This window comes from Dunckerocampus dactyliophorus, chromosome 10 (genome assembly GCF_027744805.1).
Source record: "Dunckerocampus dactyliophorus isolate RoL2022-P2 chromosome 10, RoL_Ddac_1.1, whole genome shotgun sequence".
NCBI lineage: Eukaryota > Metazoa > Chordata > Actinopteri > Syngnathiformes > Syngnathidae > Dunckerocampus > Dunckerocampus dactyliophorus.
The window spans coordinates 8,189,473-8,211,855 of NC_072828.1; the positions used below are offsets into that span (position 1 = coordinate 8,189,473).

Below are 22,383 nucleotides of genomic sequence, written 5' to 3' on the forward strand. Positions count from 1 at the left end.
ACATACCAAGCCGATGTGAAACCGACTTTTCTGGTTTTTACCCCGCCAGCATTGACGCATGTCTATTGTCGCCTGCCGGGCACTCCTGCACACATGCAGAAGGAAAAAGTGGATGAATCTACAGTGAGGCCTCACATCCTGCACTTTCACCACAGCGTGCTGCTCTCATGTGGCAACATGTACTTTGAGCTGGGAGAGGCCAAAATACAGTACATCATGATGTCCTTGCATCAAACTATGTATGTATGAGTCCAAAACTCATGCAGGGATGAATCCAACAGTCCTGAAATACTGTACATCCTCAACCACAAAGGGCTATATAATGGACATAATGGAAAAAGGGATATTTTGTAAAGCAACATGTGTAAATATGCTAAGAAGTTATATACGTATATTTCACAAAAACTGCATCTCAGCTTTGTGATATATTGTATGTGAAAAAGCCTATTATTTGGATGATCTTCGGTGTTTGCTCATTTTTCCCCATTTTTTTTTTTTTTATTGACCAAAGATTACAATTTTTTTCTTACGTAATCTTTGTCAATTTTCTTTTCATAATATTTCTGTGTAGGCTCTCAGTTGTACAGGAGTTGTCCATCGAGGAAAAGGCTTCTTGAGGCGTCATCTGTACTTCTGTGAAGAAGTACTGGCTTGTTAGCATCTATTGTGATGCTAACGAGCCAGTATCAGAGTTGTTCATACCCAACTCAGGGAGCGACACTTCCCTTTTATTGGAGGTGTTAATAGCAGGAGAGGATTATACCATTACTCCGCCCAGGCTTAGTGTAACGAACCAATAGAAGGAGGGTGTTGGCACACCAATTCCGCCCACTCTTACTGTATTTAAGGCCTAGGCTACCAGCACTTATTAGTTCGCTGACGAAGCTCTTCAGATGAGGAGCGAAACGTCCGACACCTTCTTCACAGAAGTACAGATGACGTCTCAAGAAGCCTTTCCCTCGATTTTCATAATATTATGACTCTATTCTCATAATATTTTGAATTCATCCATAAAACAGCTTTCCCCCACAAAACCTAATTTTCCAAAAAAAATCACATTTTTCTTTTGTTTGTCATAGGAGTTTTAAAAAGTAACTTATTTTTTCTGTAATATTTCAACTGTACGCTACTCAAATTTTGCCTCATATTATGAGCCTCATTATTTGCCACTTTTCTCATTAGAATCAGACTTTTTTCTCTGAATATTTTTACTTTAATCACACACAAATACAGCATTTTTTCCCAATTTCTGCAGTTGTTTTTTTTAAATTTCCCAACTACTTCAACTTTCTTGTACATTTTTTTCTCGGAATTATGAATTTATTCCCATATATTTTGACTCTATTCTCATAACAGAGCTTTTTTGCAACCTAATGAGCCAAAAATTGAGCAATGATAAAGGAAAGGAAAGAATAAAACGTGTTAAAAAATAAAGAAAAATTATAAAAATTAAAAAATTAAACATTGTTATTGAAATAATAAGTGCAAATTAAATGAGAACTGTTTGAATTAATAATGAATAGAACATGAAATGAGTTCAACAAAGTAGAGAGACTAAAGATGAATAAATAAATAAGTAAATACTGGAGTAAAAATCTGACAAAAATGTATAATTCATAAATGCTAAATGTCAACCAAGAAAGTGTGTCCTTAAATTATTTTAATATTAGAATGACATGGAAATTAAATTTATGATTGTACAGGGTGTGCTGTATTTCCAGAAGACTATTCGGAAAATACAAGTTGATTAAGTGTTTAAAAAAACAGTGAGAAAACCAGATTCATGCTTTCATAATGCTTGATGTGGTTGTGGTCAGACACCAGCGTTCTCTGGTGCAATACCACCCCGGTTCGCAAGAGAGCACAGCCCCAATCAGAGCATCATAGCACCGCAGGCTCTCACCCTGTGACGAAGTATTTACTGCGCATGCGCACTGGTCTTCTTCCTTTTCTCCCGTGCAGCGGAGTCAATTCCCAGTCTTTGACTCCGGGCTCCTTCGTAAGGAGGCCAAAAGACTGCAAAAATGGTTTGTAATCCTCCCGATATGTGTATCCGTGCCTACCTAAGATGTCCATATTGTGCTCGGCGGTGTTTGTTGTGTAAAAACACGCCAATGTGTAAATGATGAACGTAGATTGTGTTCTAGTAGCGCACAGCCGGCTGAGTCTAAACGTGGCCTAATGGCTCTGTGAACAAATGCAGCACTTCCCGTTGCGTGTTTATACTATCACTGTGGTATTGTCACAAGAATGTCACGACATATTTTTTTTAAGTCTTCACACACTGCTTGACAATAAGCGCAACTTACCATTTAGCATGTTAGCTTGGTTAGCCTGTGCTAGCTCCTGTCGTTGAGTTACAGTGGAGCTACATGCTAACATTAGCTAGTGACACTGACAGCCCGTTATGTTGAATGTACACACCGCCGAGTTAAAGTACCGTTAATTTGACTGCTTATATTTGGAACATAGGAGTCAATTTGCTTCTGTTGCTGTGTTCTCCATGCAGGGTTTTGTTAAAGTGGTGAAGAATAAGGCCTACTTCAAGAGATACCAGGTCAAGTTCCGTAGGAGGAGAGGTACCACCGTGACTACCCCCCACATATGGGCACATATCTTTCCATAAATTTCAAAATATAACATTTGTGCATTTCCTAGAGGGGAAAACTGACTACTTTGCCCGCAAGCGCCTGGTCGTCCAAGATAAGAACAAGTACAACACACCCAAGTATCGCATGATTGTCCGCTTCACCAACAGGGACATCATCTGCCAGGTGGGTCACGTGCCATCAACCTCTGTTGCTGTGGTGACGGAACGAACATCACACTTGTTCAATGATTCTGTAAAGTCTAGTGACCTGTGATGATTGGGGTGCAACGATACACAAAATTCACGGTTCAGTTTTTTTTATACGTTTGTGTTACGGTTTGATATTTTTTGGATACAAATAATAAATTGCCTTGCCTTTTTTTATTTGAATTTTATTGAAATTGTCAACATTTTTCAACATTTTCAGCATGGTATGAATGTGGGAGGCGGTGCTCAGTGTCTCTGTGGTTGATAATGCAACCTAAGCCAGAGTAGTTGATCGCAGGTACACTGAGCTTTCAGCACAAAGTGCCGTCAGAAGTTGATAAAATGAATATGAAACTTTGTATTGTTAGAGTTCGGTACGCATGTGTATTGAACGGTCCGATACAAATGCACGTATTGTTACACCCGTAGTGATAATCATGTTAGTTAATTTTGTAACACCAAGTGCCATCAACTGTTTTTTGTCATGTCACATTTAACGTTCGACCTTCTGCAGATTGCCTATGCCAAGATTGAGGGTGACATGATTGTGTGCGCCGCCTACTCACATGAGCTACCCAAATACGGTGTCTCTGTGGGCTTGACGAACTACGCAGCGGCCTACTGCACTGGTCTGCTGATGGCTCGCAGAGTAAGTATTGTCTTTTTTGCAAAGTTCCGCCCTATGTTGAAGTATGCACATGATTTGGGAACAAAGTTATGTAATGTTGACAGCAGGATGTTACTACTTAGCATTCTTTGTTGCGACGGCACCTTGTGGAATAGGTGTTGCTGCTGTTGTAGATGTTTGGTAGGAAATACAATGGATCCTGCACATTGGCGATTCAGCATTGAGATGGTTGGTAAAAAATTTAAAATTTTCCTTTGAAAATAAGCTGTTTTTTTCTGCAGGAAAATGTATTTCACCATATGTTGGTAATTTATGAATATTCATTCATTCATTTTTTTTCTATGCTGCCTAATCTTCATTAGGATTGCGGGGGATTGCGGAGCCTATCCCAGCTGATATTGGGCGAGAGGCGGGGTACACTCTGGATCGCCAATCGCAGGGCACATTTAGACAACCATTCACACTCTCTCATTCATGGACAATTTTGAGTCCTATGGGGGGGGGGAATCACGTTGCCCCCTTAATTACAAATTTTTATTAGGAATTACCTATTTTTTTGGGCCCTCTGGCAGTCAAGGGACCTTGGAATTGTCTTGACTTTTCCCGTTTATACGGCACCCCTGGCCAATAGAACTCATCAGAAATTAAATGCATCATTAATCCATGTGATCAGTATGGGCCGATTTCTGTCCTGGCTGATCGGTATCTGAATCTGCAGCATAAAACCCTGATCCGAGCACCCCTCGTTTGGATGCTTCACTGTTTTGGGTTTTTGGGTTTATTTTGCACTTGAATGCACCAAAAAATATGCATTTTTATGGGTAAATTAATTGGTTGCATTTTTTTTTTTTTTGCTGTTCGCTGATGGTCCCGGCATGTCCTGTCAATAGCAGTGCTCTACTGTATTGTCATGTTTGTAGACTTGTACATTAGGCTCATATATGGACATTTTTACCCGTTTGCCACAAGTCTTAAATGTCAAACATTGTACATCAGTTCGTTTTTAAACAAATTGAGCCTTAATTTAGTGCATGTTTCTGCTTCAGTGTTATCACCATTTATAATATATAATATAATATATCTGGTTGTTTTTTTTCTATATGGCTTTTATAAAGATTTAGTATAGTGTACTTTCTGCTTTGCGGTCTTGAAAAGTTTAACGTGGGCTCCCCGCACATCCTCAGCTTCTGAACAAGTTCGGCCTGGACAAAGTATACGAAGGACAGGTGGAAGTGACCGGCGACGAGTTCAACGTGGAGAGCATTGATGGACAGCCAGGCGCGTTCACCTGCTACCTGGATGCCGGGCTGGCTAGAACCACCACAGGCAACAAGGTGTTTGGAGCCCTAAAAGGTGCCGTGGATGGAGGCCTGAGCATCCCTCACAGGTCAGCTGCTCTCAGGGGGTTTTAGGGGATGGTGTGCTGGCGTTTTATCTTGAACAGATACCTTGCTTGGAAACGGCAACATTTCTTTGAATCATGCTCCACACAGCTTTGTTTTTGGACCATTTTCTGAAGAGGTTTAAAATAGGACAGCTATGTGTGAAGCTGTGACTTCAGGACTGGACTGTCAGGACTTGTCAGGACTGCAGCGCAAGAATATTTTTGACGGTGAATTTGGACAGTAGTGTTTTTGTTGAAAGGTTGTATGTCACATTTGTGATTCCTCTGTTGATGCCAAGTTAAAAATAATGTCACAAAATGGTCTTTGGTGACCCACTTTCTAGTCTGTATGAAATAACTAATTGGACTTTGGCCCTCCCTTCTTGCAACTACACAAACATTGCATGGCCACCTGCACCATAAGACTCCCAATTTAACAAATCTACTTCTCCAAACATATTGAAGTTTTTTGACCCAAAGCAGCTTTAAAGGGTTAATTTCAACATATGTACTTGTACAACTGTATGGTTACTATGGATACGTGTTAAATTAACAATAGTATCAATCAAAAAGGAGCATTATCTTTAAAGGTACTAGTTGATACAGCTCTTGTATTCCATCTTATTAGTTTGTGTACCTAATGTTAAGGCCCTTGCGTATTGAACAGCAATATGGTTAAAGCTCCACATTGAGCTATGACAGATTTAGTAGTTTGTTTTAAGCTAGTTATTACCCGTTTTATTTATATCAAAGTGGACTTTATTTAGAATGCATCAGTACAGTTTCTAGTCAAATTTTGTTTTTAGAGTGGCGTATCAGGGACAGGACAAGATACCATAAATTCCAGAGTATTGAGTGCACCTGAATATAAGCCGCACCCACCAAATTTAAAGAGAGGAATTTTTTGTTTTTTTACATATGTATATGTAACATAGGATATTTACACAGAAACGCACACTACAAACGTTATAATCCTGCCTCCACTCGATGTTCTCGGGCTCACTCATGAGTGCCAGTGAGTGAGACTGAGTTCAACAGCTGCCATGTTCCAAGCAGTCCCAGCAGAAGCTGTAGTAATTCCACACTCGATCAAACTTACTGTAGATTTGTCTGATCTAAACGCTGCGTAAGACTTCAACCGTGATATTAGCGTCCAATCCAGTACTTCCTGACTCTGCACTCTAAGCATCATGGGAACTATAGTTCATGTGGGTCATAGTCCAGAATTTACGGTAATCTAGTGATGATGAATGTTGCCGTGCAGGATACTCAAATATTTTAGTGCATTAGTTGTACTTGTTATATCGTCATAAACCAGCATGTGTTTGCATCTGCCTGCATATATCGGACGTCCACTATAAAGTTTAATAGTTTTACTGATTGAGCAGAAAGATGTTTTTGATTTCTCACAGGAAAAAACATAATGTATTGAGTGTGTGTTGGATTTTGGGTGTTAAGTGTCAGTAAAACTGTGTAGTAAATACATGGATTTTACTCTGTGCTAAAAATTCAAGATATCTTCCCCCCTCAGTACCAAGCGCTTTCCGGGCTACGACACAGAGAGCAAAGAGTTCAATGCTGAGGTCCACCGCAAACACATCCTGGGCATCAACGTGTCGGAGTACATGAGCTACCTGATGGAGGAGGACGAGGAGGCCTACAAAAAGCAGTTCTCCCGCTTCATCAAGAACGGTGTGACTCCTGATTCGGTAGGTGCCCTTGTCAAGACTCGACCCAAAACCCCAGTACTACATCAGTCTAGTCTGAGTGAGTCGTTTTGTTTCAGATTGAGGAAATGTACAAAAAGGCTCATGCCACCATTCGTGAGAACCCAGTCCATGAAAAGAAACCTCCCAGAGAGGTCAAGAAGAAGAGGTGAGCACACCGCCTCCAAAAAAATAAAAATACACCTGTTGTTACTCTGATGCCAATGGAATGTTTGTGACGCAGGTGGAACCGTGCCAAGCTGTCTCTGGCCCAGAGGAAAGACCGCGTCGCCCAGAAGAAAGCCAGCTTCCTTCGGGCTCAGGAGAAGGAGGAAGCAGAGTGAGGCCTCGCTCTGCTCCGCTGCTTCGCAGAAATTTTGTTCTAATAAATCTATGGAAAATACTCAATTCTCTCCTGCTTTTATCCAACTTTTCAATGACCTCACAGCAGGTTTATTTCTGGTTTTAAATAAATCAGATTAAGTACAAACTTGGGGAGAAGACATGGAATTGCCTCCATGGATCAAGTTCTGCTTCTATTCATGGACCACAGATTAAATGGACCTTTTGATTGTTGAAACAGCACTGCAGCAGGGTAGAATCCAAATGGATCCACAAAGCTGTGACACCAGTACAGTTTTGAAGAAAGTCAACTTCTGCACCGTCTCCTCACAATTTCTGGAAACATTGGGATTTCGTTAGGAGTCTTTGGTGTTGGAGATTTTCTTCCAAAGTAGCGTCTTGAGGTTGTTGAGGATGAGCGAGTGTTCGATCTCTGTCTGCTCGGCCGAGCCTCTGAGCGCCATGCAAGCATACAGCTGCTTCTCCAGCTCCTCACGTATATCCAAAGGCGCCCCACGCAGGACGTAGTCCTTAAGGGTGTCGCAGGCTTTGGCCAAGTTTGGCTTGGTGACTTCTGTTGTGCAGCGGTGCTTGGTGAGGTCACAAGACGTGAGGCAGTCAACGCCATACAGACAATTATTGTCTGTGTCACACCTCTGCTGCCTGATTTCCTCCTGGAATGTTGCCTCAGGGATGATGTGCCGTGCATCCACCACCTTCAGGTCGTGACGCTTTGTGTAGCCAAAGCTGGAAGGGCTCAGGTTGCACATGAGGAAGCTGCCAAAAGTGCCATGGAAAAGATCTTCAACCAGCTCCAGCAGCCCAATGGAGATCTTTGCCCTGTGTGGCCAGGCTGGTGTGAACCATTGGTCCATGCTGCGACGCAGACCTCCAGGCATCCACATCTCCATGACCCAGGGCAGGCTTAGGCCATACAGGGGAGAGTGAGGTACCTTCTCCATCATGTACAGATCTCCACAGAAGCCCAGCACTTTGGGCATGTGGCCCCGGTCTTGGAGGGCTAGCGCCAGCAGGAACTCATTGAGCTGCAGCAAAGCCCAGGAGGACCGTGCCTCGGCCAGTGAGATGTGGCCGTCCTTGTTTGCATCGGCTGCCGTCAATGCCTGTGTGGCGAGGTCGCCGAGATTGGCCTGGTCGTCCCCCACTTTTGCCTGTAAAGACCATGTCCACATGTAAAACATATGCTAGCTTCTGACCCTGCCCCGAGTGCTTAAAGCTCCTCACCTTTAGGTGGGTGAGGATCATCTCCCTGAACCTCTCCACAGAGGTTCCTCTGGTGGGCTTGTCAAAGGCGGCGGCTTCCTTCCTGGGCTCCATGTCGCCTCCTAAATCGTAACGAGGAGCCTCATCCATCTGGCACTTGATGACGCCCTCCAGGTCGCCCCAGATACCCGAATACACCTAAAAACACGTATACATCATCTTCTATGTCACTCTTTGTTTTGCTAGCAAGATTAAAAACTGTTTTGTGGATAGGTGAGGCATTCAATTTGAGCTTGGATGGATTTGCCACGTGTTCTGGAAAATGATTGACCAGTTTTCTAGTCTTGGAAAAAAGGGTCAAATGTCCAAGAAATTGTGAAGTTATGCTGGAACATCATTTTATCCTCCACTTGCCTTGTGAATGCCAACAGGTTAAAAGCGCATGCATGTTTGTTGTCACCTTATCGTCTGGGCAACATTACGGCACAGCCCTGATAGAGTCTGAGAAAGGCGCCCATTCAATAACTCAGTTTTATTTGCAACTCAACCTGTGATCACAACAAAAATATGCTCCAGTGGAAGCGGGAAACATCCCTGACAGTGTAGTTGCACAAAACATCATAGTTCAAACCTCTGGCCCAAGACTTTAGTTCCAAGGGTGAAGTGCATGTGTTCTCTTTTTTCCATATTTTCCAGTGAACGTTTACAAAACTGCAAGAACCAACATCCCCACTAGGTGGAGCAACACGTCCTCTTGAAATGAAAGGCAATCCAGACAATGACAGGTGGGAAACGTTGTGGTCATCTACCACTGTTACTACTTTTAAAATCCGGTCATTCATGCAATATAAGTGCAAACAATTTGCTTTTTATTTAGATTAAAACAAAGCACTTTTAAGTAACTCCACATTGTGTGAATCAACGTGTAGCTAGTACTGTCAATGCACTGGATTTATCACAGATGTTTGCTATGCGTTCTTTCGTTCAAGTAAAGGGTCTAGAGCCGAAGTAAAGAAGCGGACCTGGTTGTCAGCCTCAGTGGAGAGACACTTGGTCAGGTACAAAGTGTCCTTCTCACACAAACTGCTGCAGGCTGAGCCGTCCACCACGCCTTTCCTGTATTTGCTGCACTGAGGAAAACAAGAAAGATGCCAAGGTGAGGATGCTACAACATTGTCTGCAATCCTTATTGTTAATCCTGAACCTGCTTTTTGTTTTTTATACCATGGATTTTGTGCACCGGTGTCCGCGGCACAGCTCCGTGTAAGAGGAGTACTCCACGTAGACCACCCAGCTGCCCACGAAAACAACCAGCCAGGAGACGAACAGGTACTTCATGTGCACGTAGGTCACTCGGGCCTGTGGGAGACACGGCAGGAGATCACTGCTAGGAGGAGAGAGAGCGCTTGATTTGTTCACCTGCACAATCTCTTTTTTTTTACATCTTGGACTAATTTCCTTAGAGGCTAATATTTAAACTTAATGTGGTCCATTAGTGCAGATTGGACCTTGATGGACAACTCCTGTCCCTCCTATTTATGACTAAATTCACTCTTTATTGTGTCAAGCTCTCTCTTCTAGTAAGCCTACACTCCTCCTTAATGTCTTCCCTGGCCACACACTTAGTGTAGATGATGCCAAGCCTTGGAAATATGACCTTTTATCTCCCTAAATGCATCTTACATGCACTTTGTGTCCCAGATAATTCAAAAACAAAGCTCTCTGCAGCAAGCAGCATGAGCGTCAGTCATCCTCTGGTGTCCTTTGTCCTCCAGGCCTCGCCGGTAATCATATCCTGAAGCCAAGTGTGTTTACCTTAAATACGAAATGCACAATACTTTGGTTATTTTAAGCGTTTGTGAGGATGCTTCTGTTGGTTTTAGTTTAAGAGTTTTGTTGACCGTCTTTAAAACTGCAATGACGGACTTTGGCCACTTGGAGGGAGACAAAAAAGTGTGCATTAAATCAGAGTTTGCAATCACGTTAATGATTTAAAAAACTCATCCATCCATCTTCTATGCAGCATATCCTCACTAGGGTTGCGGGTATGCTGGGGCCTATCCCAGCCGACTTCGGGCAAGAGGCGGGGTACACCCTGGACTGGTCACCAGCCAATCACAGGGCACATATAGACAAACAATCATTCACTCTCACATTCATACCTATGGACAATTTAGAGTCGCCAATTAAATGGAATGTGGGAGGAAACTGAAGTACCCGGAGAAAAGCCACGCACGCACGGGGGGAGAACATGCAAACATCACACAGAGATAGCCAACAGATTCGAACCCAGATCTCCTGACTGTGTGGCCAACATGCTAACCTGCACTAGGCCACTGTGTGGCCCCTGATTCAAAAACGTTATATATACAGTATATATGTATATATATATTTATATAGTGACAAATAACGATGTTTAACCTATTTTTTTAAGATACTCTTGGTCTATTTTAGATACTATCCCACAATTGACAGATTATATTTTCTTTTCTTTGACATTGCTCATCAATAAATAGAGTAGTACCTCGCATAACGTAAACCTCCTTTTACGTAAATTCCACTGAACGTAAATAATTCATGTAAAGTTTTTGCATCGTATTACGTAAGAAATTCCATATAACGTAAAGCCTCAAGTCGGTGCAAGCTTAGAAATTCGATTTGTTTAGCGCCTTCTGACGCTTCACCCTCTCATTGGCTGATTATCGGGGCACCGCCTCCGCTCTCATCTCCTTGGCTGATTATCGGGGCACCACCTACGCTCTCATCTCATTGGCTGACTCATACAGCACGTACGTGAGTTTGTGTGTGAGACAGGCTTGTCCCTTCAACCTCCTTCCTCTTCGTAGTCACCCTTAAACTAACTTAAATTAGTTAAGTTAAGTTACAAATTAAAATTTTGCACACAGCATTATCGTGTAGTGCGTGTGCGTTTGTCTGTGAGACCAGCTGACTCTTAGACTCTTTGAGTCGCGTTTCGACTCAGGCTAGTCCTCCTCCTCCTCCTCCTCCTACTCCCCACTTGCGTGCTCCTGATCAAGACATCTCGTGAACGGGAAGATTGTTTTTGTTTTTCAGTTTTATTCATTTACAGTAATCTTATTTATTATGTTATTTTATTTTGGAATGTTATTCTATTATGTTTATGCTAAAGTTTTATTATTTTCCCACCATATTTAGTGGACTTTGAATATTTTGAAGGGCCAAAGGGGTGAGTTTGGGAAGATCTTGGAACGGATTAGGCTATTTACATGTATTTTACACTTCGTTTAACATAAAAACCCTATAACATAAAGGTTCTCTGAACGGAATATTTACGTTGTAGGGGCGTCTACTGTATATGAATCATATATTAAAACCTATTGAAAAGCCATTAAGAATTATTGGACAAATTAAAATAGCTTCAGGGTATATACACACATGAGAGTACGGTAAGAGAAAAATGCACACTAACTGTTGCACATAAGAAACTAAAATGGAGCACACCTTCATATGTGTCGATATGAATTTTGACTTGTCAAATTTATGCATGCCCTGTGACTGGCTGGCGACCAGTCCAGGGTGCCTCTCACCCAAAGTTACCTGGGATAGGCTCCAACATACCCCCGCAACCCCAATAAGCGGCATAGAAGATGGATGGATGGATGGATGGATGGATGGATGGAAGATTTATGCATCATTCACTCAGAATTGAAAGACAATGTTGGATAATGTACTGTCACTGTCCTGTACACTTCATTAATTCATATGAGACAAATACAAAGTTAATCATAAAAGGCCTGCATGACCTCTCAGGGCTTTCGTAGGCACTGCATTAAACTCGTGCAGTTTTTTTCTGCAGCTTTGCTTGTTTTTCCTCGCAAAGCCGCAAGGCCGCCCAACCCTTCTGATCGATACTTGTGGCATTCAGCGCATGTGTGGCTGACACCAAAGTGTGTTTGTGTGCGATTACGCACTGAGTCTTTGTGAGGAAGCACACGTCCACAAAGACGCCTAATGACGGTGTATTGATTGTGGCTGCTGGGCCAGCTATTAATTAGAGGCTGCTACTTTATGCTGAGGTGGGCGGAAAGAGCAGCTTGCTAAGCCTTCATGTTCATTGCAGCTCATACACTCACTCGTCACTTCATTAGGCACACTATCTGATGGCAGCAATGCAAAAAAAATCAACCATAAAGATAATAGTCAGTATTTGAGTGACATGATAGAACTACAAGCGACTAGTACCAGTCAAAAATGATCATTATCTTTTGTAAAGGCAGAATTTGTAATGCAGCTCTTGCAGTGGAGCTCCTGCAGGTATCCCTAATGAAGTGTCCATAAAAACTGGAGGCTGCAGACACATTTTCCAGCCAGTGCAGTCAAAGCTGATGAAGAGCCGCGCATTTCTGTTCAGCGTGCATCCCACTCATCCATTATTTATGACGCTAAAGCTCAGAGGTTTACGGTTAATGGGCTCCAGTGGAACCATGGGAAGAGATTGCGGGGGGCGGGGCTGTCAGACAGGGTGATTTCATTTGTATTTCATGCACAAATATTATATAAACATTCGAAGCAGCTTTACAAAGCAACTTTATGTTGAAAATAGAGAGTAGAAATGATGAATAAAAGCATGAATCTGTAGTTGAATATATAGTAGAGTCAATCATGTTGGGAAGCGGTGTCCAAAGTGCGGCCCAGGGGCCATTTTTTTGCTTATTTTTACAGTGGCAGAGAGGAAAATTCTACAACCATGTAAATGCTGCAAGATTTAAAAACAAAATACAAGAGAAAAATGTTGCAAGTGCCACAACCACACACAAAAAGATAACCAAAAGGTACATTTTTGTTTATTTTTGTTAAACGCTTGCCCGTAATATTTGACCATACAGTCATCCTGTGTTAATTGCGGTTAATTCGTTCCAGACCCGACTGTGACAAGTGAATTTCCACAAAGCAGAATTCCTTATTTATACATTTATTTATAAATATTTTCGTAGTTAGAGCATAAAAACCCATTTACAACCTTGTAAATATGTTTTTTAACATTATTAGAGCCCTCTAGACATGAAATAACTCCCCTATACCTGGTATACACTGGATTACCCAATACAGCAGACATAATACCAGAAAATAAGCCATTTAAGACATAATATGGACTCACTTTTTGTTGTTGTTGTTGTTTACCGGTACGGACATTCATAGCAAGAGCTCTGCTGTCGCTCCTGGAGTTTTTAACTATTTGGGCACTTTTCTGACCACACTTTTGGATCACAAGATCAAAACAGCTTGCTCATACCCTCGATGTGAAGTCAGACCGGCGAGAGATTCTTTGAAATAAACGAGTTCCAAGTGCCGACAGCTGCTTGCAAGCAAAACTAACTGGCTAACTGCTGAAGTTCAGACTGGTTGCCTAACAAGAATGCCACACAAAAAGCTAAATGATACTGGCCCTGGAAATTCGGTCCGGAATCAGAAACAGGGTCATATATGTCGTTGCATAAAACAGATTCAATATTATATGGTGCCTTGAAGAGCCTAATGAACTGAATGCAACTGCAGGAAACTGTAGCACAAATAAGGTAAGACCTAAGAAGCCTGCAAACAGAGATGGGAAATGTACAATCACAGAATTACAGCTTCAAGAGGAGCTTCTCTGAGATCCATGATGAGGTCAGGAATCACAGAGAGGAAAATAGAGCAATGCTCAATGATATGAAGGTACCACAGGATGTGAACGCTGCCTTGTGTGCTGCTCTTAAGGAAAATAAAGACGCAAAGGAAAAGAAAACATTGAGCAAATGAAGAACACCATTGATGAGATGGATCAGAACCACTGAACCTTATGAAAGCACGCGACTTGAGGAAGCAGGGAAAGATTCAAGGCACTTGGAGCACCAACTGCAAAATCTACATCAAGCTCAATGGAGGACCAGAAGAGGACAGAGTGCTTGTTGTTGAAGACATCAAGGATTTGGATAAATACTAAAGATTACATCAAGGAAAATGGAGGATACAGCACACAAACAAGAAAACAATGCAGTTGGAATGTTTCCATGCAATAACATTTCACATCACTACCACGTTGCATGGGCCCGCTCAACAAGAAGTACTGGAAGTAGGAACCAATCTTTTCTACATTCATTGACACATTTTTTTTCCCTTTAACAGCAGAAGTATGCATGCAAACAACAGTAACATCAAGCAATATTTGAGTCAACTCAGAATGCAAGAAGTGAACGAGTGTATTAGCAATTGATGTGAAACGGAGAGGATTACCTCTGCTCTGTGTCTTCCTACTCCTTTTCGGACACGTGGAATTGTGAATTGTAACGTGAACTATTCCAATGTAACCTGTATGCATGTTCGAAATAAATCAAACCATACAATACCATACCATACCACACCACATGTTAGCATTGTGAGAGTTCCTTGTTGCTGTTAATTCCTGCAATAGCTATTGTCTCATACCATTACCATACCATTACTGACACCTTGTGACCAGTGTAAAATACTATGTTATGCTTGAAAGTGCCTAATTTAGGCCAGAAATACTGTATGTACAATTTGCTTAAATCTGCATATTTGTGACTAATAATAGGCCGTAGTCAACCACGCAATAGTGCTGATTTGTTAATGTATTTTGAAAAACCGTGATACAATAAAGCTGCGAAATCTGAAGTGCGAAGTGGCGAGGGACGACTGTATTAGAGAGTGTTGTGGAATAATTCAGACTAATATAATTCAGCACTCAGACTAGGACTGGGCGATATGGACCAAAACTCATATCCTGATATATTTAGGTTGAATATTGACATACAATATATATCACGATATTTTCTAAGCAAAGTGAGTTTAGACAAAATTGCAGCCAAATATGCATGTCAAGTTCCATCCATCCATCTATACCGCTTCATCCTCATTAGGGTCGCGGGGGCATGCTGGAGCCTATCCCAGCTGACTTCGGGCGACAGGCGGGGTACACCCTGGACTGTTCACCAGCCAATCATATAGACAAACAACCATTCACACTCACATTCATACTTATGGACAATTTAGAGTTGCCAATTAACCTCACCTGCATGTTTTTTGGGAATGTGGGAGGAAGCCGGAGTACCCGGAGAAAACCCACACGCACACGGGGAGAACATGCAAACTCCACAAAGAAATGCCCAAGGGAGAATCGAACCCAGGTCTTCCCGATCTCCAGACTGTACCTGTGTTGGCCAACATGCTAACCACTAGACCACCGTGCAGCCGCATGTCAAGTTTTTTATTAATGAGGAAATAAAATAAAATATCTAAATCTAAAAATAGCCTCTAAAATAAATTTAAATTTCTCTTCCTGAAATAAATATAGAAAAAGTAAAATATAATAATTTTTAGAACAAACTTTAGCTATGCTCAAATCCTCAGCTAATAAAAAAAGAGCAAAATATGAAGGAGTGCGTGATTTAAGAGGAAATTTGAAAATGTCAGCAACTCAAAAATACTTTAATTTGAACAGTAGTATTTTTTAGGTTAAGATTTTTAGAAGACACAAGCATGTCCTTATTTTGCCAGGAACACCAACCTGTCAAGTGCATCAGGCTTAGCAACTGTCTGTCTAACTTCCTCATACATTTGTGGTAGAACTTGTTGTGCTAAATAATTGTGACTATGAAGCTCGCTGGAGATTTTTAAATTCATTTTTCCCACTGTTGCAACAGGGACTGTATCTTAGTAATTTGATACACCTCTTTTTAATAGCACACCACTTTGCTTTTCCTTTTACGAGGAACGCAACAGGAGGGCTTCTGCTCCGCCTCCTCCCTCATCCTGCATGCAGGGGTGAGGGACATGCAGCGCAAATCCAGTCTATATCGATATCAATGATATGGTTGGTTTTGTTTTTGAGCTTAAAGTAAATATCGATATTTTTAAAATATCAATATATCGCCCAGCCATAACTCAAACATTGAATAACTGTACTCTGACACGGCTTAACGGTGAGAGAGAGAAGTGATCACTGTTTTTTTGTGCATTCGTTTACATAAGGCTCCGACCACATTACAGTGACGTGGTTCATCAGATATCTTCCCAACAGAACATTCTTGAACATTCATGCGCATAAGGTTCAGAACAGAAACCACATCATGTAATACCAGTTAACCATCAATGGCACATTCTTGAGCTTTGAGTGTATGCTGACTGTATGGGTTTAGGTACTTCTTAGCTAGTTTCGTGGCCTGGTTTGCAAGACACTCTATTATTCAATGCTGAGTGATTCTGTCATATAATTTCCCCCTTGTGAGGGGTCCCTCAACCCCCAAAACAATTGTTGATTCGTGACATAGATACAGTACAACTTGGTCGTTTCTTCAAGTGACTTCAGATCATCACGATGCACGTTTGTGAGGAGAAAGTGTGTGCACTGCAAAGTTTCAATTCAATACTGAGTGATTTTATCATATAATTCTTGCCTTTTAAACGGGTCCCTCAACCCCCAAAACAATTGTTTGATTGGCGACATACGTACAGTACAACTTGGTCGTTAGTTGAAGTGACTTCAGACCATCATGATGCACGTTCGTGAGAAGAAAGCGTGTTGCTGCCAAGTGCCAATTCCATAATGAGTCGTTCTATCATAAGAGCAACAGATTTACATAGCTAATGTCAGAATGAGACCGAGCAAACCCACCTCGAGGTTCTACGGCCCGGGTCTCAAACATGATATTTTGTTGCCCCCTACTTGACATCAAAGTTTAGTGTTAGTGCCGGCCGCGCACATTTTCTATTCACTAACTGCAATCACAGTGGAAACATAAAAATGACAGTACAACATGTAACAGGTAAGTAAATACACATAAGGCAACTAGTAATACTATTGGAATACAAACAACAACTATGTTATCTCTAAACACCAAACAAAACAAGTGCCGCAAGGCATGCTGGGAAGCCAGAAGCACTCTCCATGGAATACTTGATGTGGTCCAGCCTCACCCAGACTTTACCTCCAGCGGCCCCCAGGTAAATTGAGTTTGAGACCTCTCTTCTACAGTATTGTAAGTAGACATTTTTTGATGGAGCAGGTGCATCATGGGAAATGACTGTTAAAGCTGGGTGCTGAAATGGGAACACTGCAGCTCTTCATACACGTTCTGGCTTGAGACAATAGCGGATACTGCAGCCATGGCTGGAAACAGTAATCACTAACTTCCTGTGCTCGCCGCCAACAAGCAACACAGTCTATTCTACAGTCACTTCTACCGTGACTTAGTGAGTGTGAGTCAGGTGGCCCAGTGAGGCACAGGGCAACTGGTCTGATCTATTTTGAGATTTGGAGGGGTTTCCCTGCAGGGTTTCATTTCCCTCGGCATCGCCACTAGGGACCTCATGTCCATTCACCTGCGTCCTTCACTTTAAACACACTATTGAGACTTAAAGCCAAGTGAGACTTCAATCTGTAGACACACTTTACTGTGGAGGCTACTTTGCTCGTCTTATACATCTTTTATGTTTCAGCTTTTTTTATGTTTTAAGCTTTGCTGTGGAGGAAACTACAACAGGTCCAATATGGGTGATGTCTGATCTTACAAATGTACAAAAATCTTGGCGAAATTCTGTTGTCGCTGCAAAGACTCCACATTTTTCAACTCTACTGATGTGTCCCAATACTTTTGTCCATACAGTTTCCTAACCTAAGCATGTGCCCTAATGCTCCACCAGTATCAAGCCTGTCTGTGATGCTGTGTTGCATTCAGGCACTTAAAAAAAAACAACTTTTTACATTGTCCGTGAACGTATCACTGTGATGACGAGCTGACTGCATCGTGGCAGTGGTTGCCATGGCAACAGTGATGAGGGAGCTGCAGATGGCTGAGGTTTGAACATCAAGTCATTCCCCGAGAAAGATGATGCATTCATGTGTCGCCACACACACACACACACACGCACGCGCACACGAAGAGGAGCATCTCGTTACCTGCATGTTCTTCCAGAAGAAGAAGCTCCATGGAAGCTGAGCTCTCGCCATGGCCAAGCAGAGAAGAGAGGAGAGGAGAGGATGGCAAAGTGGAGCGCTTAGCTCGGCGTCAGGCCACGCCCACTGGACCGGCTCTGATCACATGATGCTAATCCCAGAGGAAGGACCACGTGATAATCTCCCCCCCTCGCCAAAGAACCATCACGTTCATGTTTTATTTGTATTTTACTCCGACAAAAATTATTTCTTACTTTAAACTTTCAGTAAAAAAAAAAACAGCTTAATTACTGTATGTGCACAGCTGTATTAGTGCAATACTGTACAAATAAATTATTACATTAAATTATGAAAATAAAAATAAAAGTTCTTCCGAAATGCTTCCTCCCAAAAATATAATAATCGAAGACTATAACACTGATTATTTTTGCATTTTAATATTTTATTTCATTTTATATACATTTTAGTTGCATCTGAATTGTCAGGTTCTCGGTGTGGTTAGGACCCCAGATGCAGAGGCTTAGAGTTCGTGTGGTCATTCAGGATTTTTAATGACAAAAAGTGCAAGAGAGAGTAGATCCAAAAACAGAAAACGATGGTGTTGTGGCAAAAATAGAGACAAAAGGCAAATGAAAGTTACACCATGAAGAAAAGTACAAACACTGGAGTTAGCTGGACGGCAGGGAGGCGGCAGGTCCAAATGGGCATGGAACAACGACTGGTAGCAGAAGCACTCGGGTGTGTTGCCAGCAGAGGCGAAACAATGAACCAGCGGCTGCCAGCTGTGGGTAGTCTGCTTAAATGAGTATTGGGTAATTAGCCACAGGTGTGCCCAGCGTCCCCGCCTCCAGCCCGCTTAAGGTGTAACTGCAACCATAAAGGAAAAACAAGCCAGAAGAAGGCAGGTACCACGCAGTGACAACCACAACAAATGGTAGTCACTAGCACATTGTGACATGAATGTTAATAATGTACACTTATTATATTTCTTTTATTATTTTAGCTTCTTCAAGTACCCCAAAATCAAATTATTGTTGTCAAATAAATATAACAACAAATATAACAACAATAATAACAAATATAATTTATAAATATGACGATGATGATGACTATTAAAGAATGATTTTTAAAATTTCAAATTACGATATAGTAAAAAGTTGGGCTCTTTCATACAATGGTGAAAAGGCATTTCAGTAGTCACACAATGTCCCCTAGTGGCTGGTAGCAGTATAGGATGTCATACCTGTAACAATGAATACTGTCTTCATTCATGTCATCATCTTAGGCATGAGTTTCTTCTTCTCCATGGTGATAAGGTTATGTTTTATTTGCTTGGAGAGCAACAAGACCAAGTGGATATTTCCTGTCATTATCTCTTGCTGATTACTGCTGCAGCATGCACTGTCTGGCCACAACATTAGGTACACCATCGAACGAGATCCAATACAAAAATTCAATTGTTAAAAAGATAATAATGTTCGCTTTTGATTGACAGTGTCGGAGAGGTATTCTTTTAGCAATATGTTTATTATTGTGCTTGCACCAGTGGACAGGATCATAGCTGTCCACGGACTGGGATGCATTGCAGGGCCCCCACAGTGACCATATGGATAAAAAGGTCGCCTGCACCACTGACGACATCAACTTGCATGGATGTTGATGTGCCAGTAAGGACTGTACGCTGCTTTGCTAACAACAAGCCCTGGATAACGAGTGACATCAAAGACCTTCTGAACCTGAAGAAGAAGACCTTCAAGATGGTGACACACAAGCACTTAAGCGGGTACAGAAGGAACTAAGAGTCCAGCCAAGGGCAGCACAGGAGCAGTACCGAAGGACAATAGAAGAGAGGATGCAGAAGAATGACATGAAGGAGGTGTGGCAGGTAATGAAGACCATCACGGGCTCAGCTCAAAGAGAGGTGCCCATATTCAGGGGGATATGAGGAAGGCAAACCAGTTTAACCAGTTTTTTAACAGGTTTGACCAGCCCATCCCACACACAGCAGCCCCCACACAAATGACCAGAGGACACTTCTCCTCACCCTCCTGCCCTCACACAACCCACAATAACAGCAGCTCAAGTCAGTGCGGAGCTAAGAGGCTCCGCCCCAGCAAAGCAGCAGGTCCGGATGGAGTGTCACGTCGACTACTGAAAGTCTGCACGTGGGAGCTGGGAGACCCTCTACAGCGCATCTTCAACCTGAGCTTGGGGTCGGGGAGGGTTCCATAGCTGTGGAAGACGTCCTGCATCGTTCCAGTCCCAAAGAGACCACATCCTGGTGAGCGGAATGACTTCAGCCCGGTAGCCCTGATATCACATGTGATGAAGACCATGGAACGGCTGCTGCTCTATAACCTGAGGCCACAGACCCGCCACGCACTCGACCCCCTGCAGTTTGCATACCGGGAGAAAGTTGGAGTTGAGGACTTGCTCTCTCACCTGAACAAGCAGAGCCTGACATCTGTGACACTGAGCACACTGAGGAGGCTCCTTTCCATCATCCAATGCACAGTATCATCTCCCGACAGAAGAGCAGTTTCAGTGGCAGATTACTGTGACTGTCCTGCTCCACCGAAAGACTGAGCAGATCATTCCTCCCCCATGCCATGCGGTTTTTCAACACAACAGAGGGGGGGTGATAAAAACACACACAGGCTATCTAACTATCTATCTGTCTGTCTGTCTATGTATTATTATTATCTGTCTATCTGTTATTTAGCTGCATGATGACTAAAAGTCTTCCCAAATGCAGGCTAGAAAATAAGATTGTTCTAACTTTGGCGACCTCCTGTGGTCAAGAATCGACATGGCCTTTTTTTGCAGACGGTTGACAGTAAAGTGGCTTGTAAGAAGCTTTCTAAAAATATATTTCGTATTTTTATTTTTATCTCCCAAAATAGAACGTTTTTTCCTCAGAAAACACATTTAATTCATCCTAAATCGATATGTGAGAGTAAACAGGGATGCGCTGATCAATCAGCCACTGATTAATCGGCCACTGATCAATATTGGCCGATTTCCGTAAAAAAGTGTTTTATCTGCATATGACGATAAACGCCTTTCAAAGATGACACAAAAAACGATCGGCATGCGGTGGCAAATCCTACATGTATGCTGTGTCACGTAAGGTTGCCAACAAAATGACGTGTCTCGTATTGAGCTTGACACAGGCTATGCCAATCGATGCCAGCTTGTTTGATAACTCCCTTACCAAGTCTATCTCAGTTTGACTATTCTTGCTTCTTTGTTTACACACTTTGCCTAGCTGTCACTGACTGCACTTCACATTGGCCACAGCTAGCTAGCTCGCTAGCGTTGTCCGCCTAGCTTCTGGTCTTTGGACGCTCATTTCTGTCCCACGGGGAAGCCACAAGTGGACATCACGTTCATGGGGTACGTACAACTTTTTCAAGTGTCACGGAACAACTTTACTCTCTTGGTGTAATTATCTCTTGTCCTCAAAACTCTATTTGTGGGTGGTTGTTTAATGAACATAAACACACAGTGTGTCTTATGATGGTGACACTATCACAGGGGTCTCCTATCTCACCAGCTGATTTTGAGTAGCTCACAAAGGCTCAAAGAATATTTGCTTCAACTCTTAGTAAGGTTTTATTATAACTGTTGAATTCAGACTTTATTCCTTTATATAACGTAATGACAAATGAGCACACAATAGCACAAAGACGATGGCCACAATGAGTGGAGAAATAAAGTAGTGTACAATTTAAATGTCGCCAGTCATAAATAAAACACTAATAAGCCTGACGATGAGGCTCAACACTAGACTGACTTTGATTCCTTCTGTTCTATCGATCATTGTTATCAGTGGTGAGTACCTCATTATTATACAATTTAAAATGCATTTAATAAGTGTGAATTGTGTATTTACCTGGTTAGCTTCAGTCGCCAGTGAACAATGGCAATTGAAGAGAGAGGGTTCTGGGGTTGATAATTATGACAGTCACTTTTATTGTGAATGTTGATCCGAAATGAGAAGAGAATGTTAACGTCAAGTCAGCAGGAGGGGTTGAAGAGGTAGGAGCAATCTATGTGTCAGAAATAGACATTTTTCTGGGCGTAACAATTACTTGTGGCTTTTTGCCATTTGCCAGAAGGCTCAAAACGTAACCCCATCAGATGTCATCATCACGTGTGGACAACAGCAAGCACAGAGAGACAAATGTGAGTACACCAACGAAGGAAATAATCAAGAAAGTGATGTCATGTATTTTATTCTATGTACAGCAAATAAGTGTAATAATGTGAACAAAACAAAATCAGCATTGTGGATTTAGATTGCAAGCCCTATTACAGTTCAGTCTCTATATTTGTTCATTTTCACTATTTACATCCACTCGT

The 22,383-nt window shown here is 42.0% G+C and overlaps 2 protein-coding genes across 3 annotated transcripts; one reads left to right on the plus strand and one right to left on the minus strand.

Annotated features, from left to right (window-relative positions):
* The first annotated feature begins 1,930 nt into the window (after window positions 1-1,930).
* On the plus strand, window positions 1,931-6,918 carry LOC129188918 (60S ribosomal protein L5). Its single transcript, XM_054790063.1, has 8 exons — window positions 1,931-2,027; window positions 2,510-2,579; window positions 2,659-2,774; window positions 3,312-3,446; window positions 4,610-4,812; window positions 6,341-6,518; window positions 6,596-6,684; window positions 6,760-6,918. Exons 1-8 carry the CDS (start codon window positions 2,025-2,027, stop codon window positions 6,857-6,859), a joined length of 894 nt encoding a protein of 297 aa, XP_054646038.1. The 5' UTR covers window positions 1,931-2,024; the 3' UTR covers window positions 6,860-6,918.
* Window positions 2,305-18,138, minus strand: LOC129188917 (divergent protein kinase domain 1A-like). 2 transcript variants are annotated; one of them, XM_054790062.1, is made up of 5 exons: window positions 18,022-18,138; window positions 9,306-9,440; window positions 9,160-9,206; window positions 8,103-8,279; window positions 2,305-8,029 (listed from the first exon to the last, which is right to left on the minus strand). In XM_054790062.1, the coding sequence occupies exons 1-5, from the start codon at window positions 18,050-18,052 to the stop codon at window positions 7,214-7,216; spliced, it is 1,206 nt and encodes a 401-aa protein (XP_054646037.1). In that variant the 5' UTR covers window positions 18,053-18,138; the 3' UTR covers window positions 2,305-7,213. The 2 variants fall into 2 exon arrangements, with proteins under 2 accessions (XP_054646037.1, XP_054646036.1); XM_054790061.1 differs by having other exon boundaries at window positions 9,104-9,211; window positions 18,022-18,132.
* Window positions 18,139-22,383: the final 4,245 nt, after the last annotated feature.

Bases quoted from the DNA above. Each gene is read 5' to 3' on its own strand.
- LOC129188918 (XM_054790063.1), top strand. The intron at 3,447-4,609 runs GTAAGTATTGTC...GCACATCCTCAG, and splicing joins GTCTGCTGATGGCTCGCAGA to CTTCTGAACAAGTTCGGCCT. The intron at 6,685-6,759 runs GTGAGCACACCG...TTTGTGACGCAG, and splicing joins AGAGAGGTCAAGAAGAAGAG to GTGGAACCGTGCCAAGCTGT.
- LOC129188917 (XM_054790061.1), bottom strand. From the start codon at position 18,072: ATGGCGAGAGCTCAGCTTCCATGGAGCTTCTTCTTCTGGAAGAACATG. The intron at 9,441-18,021 runs GTAACGAGATGC...TGTCTCCCACAG, and splicing joins TCTTCTGGAAGAACATGCAG to GCCCGAGTGACCTACGTGCA. The intron at 8,030-8,102 runs GTGAGGAGCTTT...TGGTCTTTACAG, and splicing joins TGATCCTCACCCACCTAAAG to GCAAAAGTGGGGGACGACCA.